At 34.0% G+C, this 11,969-nt stretch overlaps 1 protein-coding gene across 1 annotated transcript; it reads right to left on the reverse strand.

Annotated features, from left to right (window-relative positions):
* Positions 1-6,438: 6,438 nt before the first annotated feature.
* On the reverse strand, positions 6,439-10,760 carry LOC131927924 (ankyrin repeat and KH domain-containing protein mask-like). The gene is made up of 3 exons (XM_059283800.1): positions 10,743-10,760; positions 6,563-10,535; positions 6,439-6,455 (listed from the first exon to the last, which is right to left on the reverse strand). The coding sequence occupies exons 1-3, from the start codon at positions 10,758-10,760 to the stop codon at positions 6,439-6,441; spliced, it is 4,008 nt and encodes a 1,335-aa protein (XP_059139783.1).
* Positions 10,761-11,969: the final 1,209 nt, after the last annotated feature.

An 11,969-nucleotide genomic window follows, 5' to 3' on the forward strand; every position in this document is an offset into this window, starting at 1 on the left:
GATTAGGGACACAGGCTGCTCGACGATAGCGGTAAGAAGTGATTACGTAGAACAGAACCAATATACCGGTGAAAACAGATTGGTAGAAGTATTTGGCGGCATGGTCATCAGTCACCCAGTAGCGCTGATAAACATTAAATCACCATATCTGTCAGGGCAAGTCAGGGCCTTAGTGTTCGAAAGGGGCACATATGATCTGATTATCGGTAACGTTGCCGGCGAAGAAACCATGCCACCAAAGGAGGTAGAACATTGGGTCAACAGAGAACTAATACAAGTGGCAGAAACAAGGGCACAATCAAAGAAAAGGGAAAAGGTTGAACAAGCAGGACTGGATACGAGTAAAGTGGATGTCGGAAACCCTGAAGACAATGAGTCGGCAGTGACCAATATATGGGTACCAAAAAAGTTCCAAGAAGAACAGCAACAGGATGTAACGCTACAAAAAGTGTTCAAATTGGCACGGAAGATGTCAGTAACGATAGCAAAAAACAGTGAGCACTCATTTCTCGTTAAAGATAATACCCTGATTAGAAGATTCAGGAAACATAACAATGAGGTTAAACAACTGGTGACACCCCTGAAATACAGAAGACACATCTTACACCAGGCGCACGATTTAGCCCTGGCAGGGCACATGGGGAGAAAAAAAACGAAACAAAGAATTGAGACAGCCTTTTACTGGCCTGGCATGGACAAGGACATTACAGAATATGTGAAATCTTGCCAAATATGTAGAAACAAGGATACTAGCAAACCACCTGCAGCGCCACTCCAACCAACAGATTTGGCAAGCAAGCCATTTGAGAAGATAGCGATTGACTTGATAGGACCTATGCACACCCCATCGAAACGGGGACATCGGTATATCCTAACTGTGGTGGACATAGCAACACGATGGCCGGAGGCGTTCCCACTAAAAACTACCACATCAGAAGACATCGCCAGTGCGCTACTCAGTTTATTCGCACGGACAGGGTTCCCGGACAAAATCTTGTCGGATCGAGGGCCACAGTTCACTTCGGATTTGACCAGACAATTTACAAGTATACTCGGCATAAAACAAACATTTACGACACCATATCATCCTCAAAGCAATGGGGTATGTGAGCGTTTAAACGGTACCATCAAGGCTCTACTTGCCAAAGTAAGTACCAAGAATCCAGAAAACTGGGATACTATGCTACCATGCATTCTATTCGCATACAGAGAGATACCTCAATCGTCCACGGGGTTTTCACCGTTCGAACTAGTTTACGGCACCAAACCCCGAGGGCCTATGGATATAATGAAGTCTCTACTGTACAAACAAGATATTGACCATGAAACTAGAACAACATATGAAAAAATTATTGACGTCAGAGAAAATATCATAAAAGCATGCCAAGAGGCGAAATCTGCCTTACAAGAAAGTGGCGAAATGGCGAGATGTCGATGGAACAGAAAGAGAAAATTACGAGAATTCGCGGTAGGGGAACAGGTCAGGGTATTGCTACCCTCCAAACAAAATAAGCTACAATTGGCATGGCGCGGGCCATTTAATATCACTAAGAAAGTGACAAATGTGGACTATGAGGTCGAGATAAACGGTAGAAAAAAAGTCCTGCATGTGAACATATTGAGCCCGTTTACACTGAGACCTGAGATACTACAAACACCGGAAATAATAAACTGTGCTATCATACATGAAGAAGATGGGACACAACTGAATGACACAATTCAGACATTCCCCGATAAGTTGGAATCCTGGCGAGATATTAAGATCGGAGAGGCACCCCCTGAGGTAAAACAAGAAATCAAACTGCTGATTGAAGAATTAGGTGAAACGTTATCCGCGGAACCAGGCAAAACAAACACTATTGTTCACGACATTAAACTGACATCAACAAAACCCACCAAAGTTGGACCGTATAACGTCCCCCTCCATTATAGAGAGGAGGTACAGAGACAAATCAATGAACTGTTGGAAGCAGGAATTATAGAACACTCGGACTCCCCGTATGCGGCACCTATTGTACTAGTTAAAAAGAAGTCAAATGAAATCAGAATATGTGTAGACTATCGGCAACTAAATAGCATCACCGTTGCAGATGCCGAGCCGATGCCAAACCCAGAGGAACTATTCGCCAAGCTCGCGAATGCGAGATATTTTACGAAACTAGATCTGACGCGTGGATACTGGCAGATCCCCATAAAGAAAGACGTAAGGCATCTTACGGCATTCATAACGCCGTTTGGTCTATTCCAGTGGAAATATATGAGTTTTGGACTGATAAATGCACCCGCTACATTCAATAGACTGATGAGAAGGGTTTTAGAAGGAAGGGACGACACTATCGCCTACATAGACGATATTTGTCTGTTCCATGAGACGTGGCAGGATCATGTAAAGGGACTTGGAACGTTGCTAGAACGTCTGAAGCAACACGGACTGACAGCAAGACCTAGCAAAGTGGAAATAGGAATGGAGGAAATAGAATTCCTTGGTTATAAAATCGCACATGGTCAGCAAAAACCAATCCCAGACACTGTAAACAGGATACTGGAAATAAAAATTCCTGAATCGATGAAAGAAGTTCGTAGCCTTATCGGGCTATGCAACTACTACCGAAAATTTATACCTGACTTTGCCACCATCATGGAACCATTAACTAATTTGACAAAACCTACAAAGGGACCCAACAAGGGTAAAATAAACTGGAATGCACGTTGTGACCAAGCACTTAACTGGATAAAACAAGCTTTTATGTCAGAGCCAATCTTGAGTCTACCAGACATCAAGAAACCATTTATCTTAACAACAGACGCCTCCTCGGTTGGAATTGGTGCATGCCTACTGCAGCAACGTGGCGACCAAACTCTACCGGTGCAGTACATCAGTAGAAAACTGACGCCATCTGAGAAGAATTACGCGGTCATAGAAAAAGAGTGCCTAGCAATAGTCTGGGCAATCAGGAAACTGGAAAGATACCTAGCAGGAACCCATTTCAAGTTACAGACGGACCATGCACCCTTACAAGCACTGAAAACAAAGAAATTAGCGAACGCTAGATTGGTCATTGATGCTACAAGACTTCCACTTCGACATAGTCCCGATTCCAGGCGCACAAAATCGGATTGCTGATTTGTTATCCCGCAACTAAGAGACCACATTGGTTCTGTATAAACGTACTTGAAACCTTAGGGTGGCAGACTATAACTCTATACCCTTCAACCAGCAGATTAGACGCCAGTCACAAGTGTGTTGTAACACGAAGAGAATGTAATTCAAGAGACTTAAAGGTGTGACTAGCTGTACCGAGTCTATGATCTGTTTTTTTTTTTTTTTTTTTTGTGTTGTCTGGTGTTTTTTGTATGTTAATTCCGCTGAGTACATCAGCTATGGACAGATATCGGGAGAGAAACAAATCTATGTTTCTAATGCAGCTGTAAGTAACCCACGTGTCAGACATTCGTTCTACCATTTACATTGTGTAGCATGGCGTCTTTCCACAAGTTGTACCGAAGGAGAGAAAAATCGACGTCATATCCAAAGTCAAAACAAGTGCCGGTATCCTTTTGTTAAGCTTCCTTCGTATGTATGTTTGCTGTGTTTATTGTTAATTGTTATATACGAGAAATGTAAATGATGATATTCTTACAGAGGCTGAAGGCGGATTGTACCCAACAAAAGTATGCTACGGGTGGTGCCGAGTCAACGATCGGTTGTCGTTTGTGTGTGATGTTTTAACATATTTCAAATGTTCTATATAGGGTTACTATGTAGCTATTTCCTTGAATGTAATATGTACATGATGCCATGTTTTTGTACTAGGTGTATTTTACAGAGTACAAGTTTGATATGGTGCGTCCACTCGGTGTACTACAGACTTACGGAAAGTCAGTGGAGAGATCACTTAACAGTCCTATTGCGGCTGTTAACATCGTAGTTATGTATATATACATAATGTGTGGAGTTATTGGTTTTCTTTTTTTTGTTTGTTGTTTTTTTTGATAATTCCGCTGATTGCATCAGCTAGGGACAGATGGAGGGTATGTGGTGATGTGATGTGTATGAAAGGTGAATACGTGGAACGGATCACTGCGTGTGTGTATGTATCATGTAGTGAGATGCGAGGCCGGGTGTGTTGATGTGTTTGTTGTTGTACGGAGTGAACGAGGGTACAAGGGAAGCGACTGGTCGGGTGACAGTGGCTGTGTTGTGAGTGGGAGAAAGGTGGTGTGTAGGAATGCGGAAGACAGTTGAAGGTTGAGTGTCAAAGCAAGGAGGTGTATTTTGTGACCGGAGGACGGGAGATGGTGAAATAAAGAATTTTATAATAGTATCGTGTTGTGCTTTCTTTGGGATTCCTGACACCCTCACAATATACATATACATATACATATACATATACATATACATATACATATACATATACATATACATATACATATACATATACATATACATATACATATACATATACATATACATATACATATACATATACATATACATATACATATACATATACATATACATATACATATACATATACATATACATATACATATACATATACATATACATATACATATACATATACATATACATATACATATACATATACATATACATATACATATACATATACATATACATATACATATACATATACATATACATATACATATACATATACATATACATATACATATACATATACATATACATATACATATACATATACATATACATATACATATACATATACATATACATATACATATACATATACATATACATATACATATACATATACATATACATATACATATACATATACATATACATATACATATACATATACATATACATATACATATACATATACATATACATATACATATACATATACATATACATATACATATACATATACATATACATATACATATACATATACATATACATATACATATACATATACATATACATATACATATACATATACATATACATATACATATACATATACATATACATATACATATACATATACATATACATATACATATACATATACATATACATATACATATACATATACATATACATATACATATACATATACATATACATATACATATACATATACATATACATATACATATACATATACATATGCATATGCATATGCATATGCATATGCATATGCATATGCATATGCATATGCATATGCATATGCATATGCATATGCATATGCATATGCATATGCATATGCATATGCATATGCATATGCATATACATATACATATACATATACATATGCATATGCATATACATATACATATACATATACATATACATATACATATACATATACATATACATATACATATACATATACATATACATATACATATACATATACATATACATATACATATACATATACATATACATATACATATACATATACATATACATATACATATACATATACATATACATATACATATGCATATGCATATGCATATGCATATGCATATGCATATGCATATGCATATGCATATGCATATGCATATGCATATGCATATGCATATGCATATGCATATGCATATGCATATGCATATGCATATGCATATACATATACATATACATATACATATACATATACATATACATATACATATACATATACATATACATATACATATACATATACATATACATATACATATACATATACATATACATATACATATACATATACATATACATATACATATACATATACATATACATATACATATACATATACATATACATATACATATACATATACATATACATATACATATACATATACATATACATATGCATATGCATATGCATATGCATATGCATATGCATATACATATACATATACATATACATATACATATACATATACATATACATATACATATACATATACATATACATATACATATACATATACATATACATATACATATACATATACATATACATATACATATACATATACATATACATATACATATACATATACATATACATATACATATACATATACATATACATATACATATACATATACATATACATATACATATACATATACATATACATATACATATACATATACATATACATATACATATACATATACATATACATATGTATATACGTATATGTATATATATATATATATATATATATATATATATATATATATATATATATATATATATATATATATATATATATATATATATATATATATATATATATATATATATATATATATATATATATATATATATATATATATATATATATATGGTTTTGAGAATGAGAAAAACAGCAGGAAAGGTAATATGAATAAAAATAAACAGATTTAAGAAAAAAACTTAATCCATTAAAAAGAAAACTTACCAGCGGAAATAATCTGAAAACGGTATAACAGTAACGTTGCATCCAAATGTTTCCAATTGTTTAGATGTCTGACCATTTGTTTAAAATCAATTTCTTGATAAGTTGTTGAAAATAGCATACTCTCTTTTAAGTATAATGTTTTAATATCCTGCAGCCTTGCGTGATGTTCTAGTAACAATTCAACAGTTTTCATGTTATTGTTTCTAATCGCCAGTTGTAATGCGGAACACCCAGAGAGATCTTTGAGGTTGATGTCAATGTCTTTAGCTAAAAAGAATTTAACTATATCCGTATGTCCATTTAATGCGGCTTCCATTAGTGAATTTCTTCCAAAAATATTTAACGTGTCAATAGCACCAGCATTGTCCACTAGAAGTTGAACTAATTCTGTATGACCATACTTGGCAGCAAGTAGTAACGCGTTGTTTCCGTCATTATCAACATCAAACAAACTTGCATTGTGTTGAAGTAGTAATTTAACAATTTGGACATGTCCTTGCGCACTAGCCAACAAGATTGCCGTAGAATCACTTTTAGACTTGCTATGTATGTCAATGGACTTTGTTAATAAAAACTTAACGGTATTGACATGACCTTTATAAGAACTAATCATTAGCGCATTAAAACCTTGCATATCAACTGAGTTAATGTCAAAATTTTGGCCCATTGAAAAAGTTATTATTTCTGGATGTCCTCCCCAAGCGGCGTTTAATAATATGCTGCATCCTTTATTATCTACTTCATTTAAGTGTGCGTTATTTTTTAGCAATAACCTTATACAATGTAGGTGCCCTTGCTTACTGGCTAATAAAATCGCTGTAGATCCATTATTGTCTTTCTGATTTACATTAAATTTCTTTGTCAGCAACATTTTAATAGTTTCGGTGTGTCCGTTTAAAGCAGCTTCCATGACCGCATTTCTACCAAATCTGTTTACTAAACGAATATCAACATTATTGTCTAACAGAAAAGTAACCACATTTGTATGACCACCAGAGGCAGCTAATAGTAATGTATTAGACCCGTCACTGTTAACACAATTCAAGTTTACATTGTGTTCAACTAAGGTTTTCACAACTTGGAGATGCCCTAGTCTACAAGAAAGTAATGTTGCTGCAACTAAATTCTCATGGTTTAGGACGAATTCCTTCGTTTTTCTCAGCAAAACGCTTACTGTTTCAGCCTGTCCCATAAATACAGCTTGCAAAAAAGCATTTCTTCCAAATTTATTTATTGAGTTCAACTGAACATTTTTATCTAATAGAAACTGCAGCACCTCCATATGTCCGCCTTGTGCAGCACGAATTAAAGTGTTGCTTCTGTCAATATCAACGTCATTTAGACTAGCCTTATTTTGTAGTAGTAACTCTACAATTTTGACATGCCCTTGAGAACAAGCAAGCAGCAAAGCGGTGAAACCGTTTTTGTCCTGGTTGTTAATATTGAATGATTTTGTCAACAAAAGTTTCACAGTCTCAAGATGCCCTAAAAAAGAAGCCACCATTAGAGCATTTCTTCCAAATTTATTCACATAGCTTATTTCAACATTTCTGTCTAAGAGAATCTCAATTATTTTTGTATGACCCATTTTTGCAGCCAGAAGTAAAGCATTATTTCCATTTATTTCAACATCAAACAAATTCGCATTATGTTGCAGCAATAACTCTACTGTTTTTACGTGTCCCTTTGAACAAGCCAGTAATAAGGCAGTAACACCATGTTTATTCTTTTCGTTTATGTTCAAGGCATTTTTCGATAGATTGTCTATGTTTTGGGGTGAGCACTTACATGTTGTGCACGGAAGCGGAGTTGTTAAACTTGAGTCATTAGAAATAACATATGTATTCATATCTAAAAGGAACTTCATTAACTCCATGTTCCCTCCTTGTGCCGTTCTAATTAATGCATTGTTTCCATCATTATCAACATCATACAGATTAGCATTATATTGAAACAGTAATTGTACGATATTAAAATGACCTTTTGTGCAGGCAAATAATAATGCAGTAACACCATAGACATTCTTTTGATTTATAATTGAATGCTTTTTACATACATAAGCATCTGTTTCGTCACAGCACTTTATTTGATCATTATTTATCGTATTTGTTTGAATATTGTTTAACGAAACTTCTATTTCATGCATCAGCAGCTCTATCAACTCTATGCAACCGCTTTGTGCAGCTCGCATTAAGACGTTGTTTCCTTTATTGTCTACATGAAACAAGTTGGCATTATGCTTTAGTAGTAGCTCAACAGTTCTCAAATGGCCCTTCGAACAAGCAAGTAGTAATGCTGTTGTGCCTCTTTTACATTTTTCGTTAACATTAAATGATTTTGTAAACAAATAATCAACAATCTCAAAATGCCCCATAAATGCAGCTATCATAAGCGCATTTATACCCAGTTTATCAATTGGGTTCATATTTGCACATTGGTCTAACAGAAATTTAACCACATCTAAATGACCCCCTGTTGTGGCACAAAGTAATGCATTATACCCGTCTCTATCAACAACAGACAGACTAGCATTATGTGCAAGTAATATTTTTACAACATTCAAATGTCCTTGATAACATGCAATCAATAATGCAGTAGATCCATTTTTATCAGGCAAATCAATATCAATCGAATGTTGCAATAAAATATTAACTATTTCACCATGCCCCATAAAGGAAGCAGCCATTAAGGTTTTGCTACCAAATTTGTGAACATTGGTAATTTCACCATATTCACTTAAAAGAAGCTGAACAATTTCCTTGTGCCCCATTATTGCAGCAAGTAGCAAAGCATTTTTTCCATTTACTTCAACATCAGATACATTTGCTCCATGATGAAGCAATAATTTTACAATTTCTAAATGTCCTTTTCTACAACCACATAGTAAAGCAGTTACTCCATCAACATTCTTTTCATTAATATTTAAAGTTTGTCTTTTTGAAAACCCATCTTGTTGAAAATAGCAAGGACCATCAAAGATTTGTTTGCTCTTAGACTCACATGTTTCTTTATTTTGCTCTAACAAAAACTTCAGCATCTCTGTATGTCCACCTTTAGCAGCATGTATGAAAGCGTTGTTTCCATTATTATCAACATCATACAAATTGGATTTATGTTGTAGTAATAATTTTACAATTTCCACGTGTCCTTTTGAACAAGCAAGTAGCATTGCTGTTGTACCTCTTTTATTCTTTATGTTGATGTCAACCGACTTTGTCAATAAAAATTCAACAATCTCAAAATGTCCCATAAAAGCAGCTACCATGAAAGCATTTAAACCATTATTATTATTGATAAAGTTTACATCAACATTTCTATCTAAGAGAAATTTAACCACGTTTGTATGACCTGATTTTACAGCATGCATTAAAGCATTGTTTCCATTATTGTCAACATCAAAGATATTTGCATTATTTTGAAGCAATAATTCCATAATTTTAAAATGTCCTTTCGAACAAGCAAGTAACAAAGCGTTTGTACCCATTGAATTTTTTTCGCAGACTTTAATCGACTGCGTCAACAAAATCTTAACGATATCAACATGTCCCATATACGAGGAATACATTAGCGCATTAAGACCCAGGTTATCTACTGCTTCAATATTAGGTTTTTCTTCCAACAAAAAGCAGACGATTTCGGTGTGGCCTTCACGGGCAGCTATCAGCAAAGCGTCGCATCCTTTGTTGTCTACAGCATATAAATTCCCCTTACTTTTTAGCAATAATTTAATACAAGTTAGGTGACCTTGCTCAGTTGCTAATAATAGCGCTGTAGATCCATTATTGTCTTTCAGATTTACATCCACATTTTTTGTCAGCAAAATTTTAACAGTTTCGGTGTGTCCATTTATAGCCGCCTCCATTATCGCATTTCTGCCAGATGTATTAACATAATGAATGTCAACATTATTATCTAATAAAAAGCGAACAACTTCAACATGGCCACCAGACGCTGCTAATTGTAAAGCATTAAATCCTGAGTTGTCAACATCTGAAATACTCGCAGAATTATTAAATAATGCTTTTAAGCTTCCCAAATGTCCTCTTTTACAAGCTAATAAAACAGCTGTGTTTCCATTTTTATCCTTTTGATTCTTTTCAACATATTTTGTCAATAAAAAATTTACCGTTGATGTATGTCCATTATAGGAAGCTTCCATAAGCGCATTTCTTCCCAATGCATTTGTTTCGGTAATATCAGCCTTATTATTTATTAACAATTCAACAACCTCTGTGTGACCGCATGACGCAGCGACGAGCAGAGAATTGTTTTCGTTTTTATTTGTTTCATCTAGGCTTACCTTTTTTTCTGCAACCATTTTTAGATGTGTATTATTGTTATCAAGTCCAAATCAATATTTTGTATACTGTTATAATGTTATAACAGAGAAAATGTGCTGTTAACCATCTTGATAATTACATGCTTCAGTAATACTGTTCAAAGAAAGCATGTAATTATCCTCAAAATATTAATCCACATAATGCACAAAATAAATGTTATCGTCGTTTTCTTATCGATTTTGAAACAAATTATCGCTCTTTATATTTTGAATTGAAGCTTCAACGTGCGTAATTGATATTTGAAATGTATTCAGGTTTCGTATATACATTAACAACAATGACGATTTCATAGAATTTATGTGCGCATACAATTGCACTCAATTTGTATTCTCTCTTGATCTGTATATACAGTTTTTTTCCGCCTGCAACAAACAGTTGAATATTAAAATACATTGTAATATTTATAAAGCTATGGATAGGATTAATACTAAATAAAATTAAGAGTAATACATGTCAATTAACAAGCAAATGGTAGAACACAATAATTTGGTTACGGTAATAAATAATGCCCCATTGTCTCAATTAATTACTTTTTATAAGAGGCATGCATTTTTAAAACAGGAAGCTGGCAAGAATAAAGAAATGTGGATATAGTATTCGCTTTTTACTTATTAATAATGTAAATAAATAGATCACAAATGTAAACTAATGAACACATATATACAATTACATACTCCCTTAATGATTTGTACAATTGTTTTGTTTGGGTTTGTTTTTGTTTTTGTGTTCGTGTTTTAGTTTGGGTTAGTTGTGGTTAGTGTTAAGTTTAAAGTTAGAGTTTGGTTTAGGGTTATGTGTTTTTTTATGCTAACTATATGCGGCCTAATAAACACATACATCTTGTTTTTTTATACAGATTTTTCTCAAGAGGCCAGTGCAGGAACTGGCCGAGACGACTTGTAAGCTCTATAGACTATTTTAAATTTAAATCCCTGCAATATAGGCTTCACAAACCAGGTTGACACGTAAAGGGGATAGGGCATCATATTCCATATCACATTACCATTGATGAGTAGCAGCATATAATATATTAGAAATGTTATATTCACAAGCTTGTCAACATTTGGCTATTGAAATTATTACACATTTGTAAGACGAGTACACATGTATGAAACAATTTCAGCTGATTGCAACAATATAAAATGTGTAATGCTATTAGAAACAGTTATGCAATATCAAATAGGCAA

Source organism: Physella acuta, unplaced genomic scaffold, assembly GCF_028476545.2.
Source record: "Physella acuta isolate Inbredline_101_S28 unplaced genomic scaffold, ASM2847654v3 ptg001447l, whole genome shotgun sequence".
Lineage (NCBI taxonomy): Eukaryota > Metazoa > Mollusca > Gastropoda > Physidae > Physella > Physella acuta.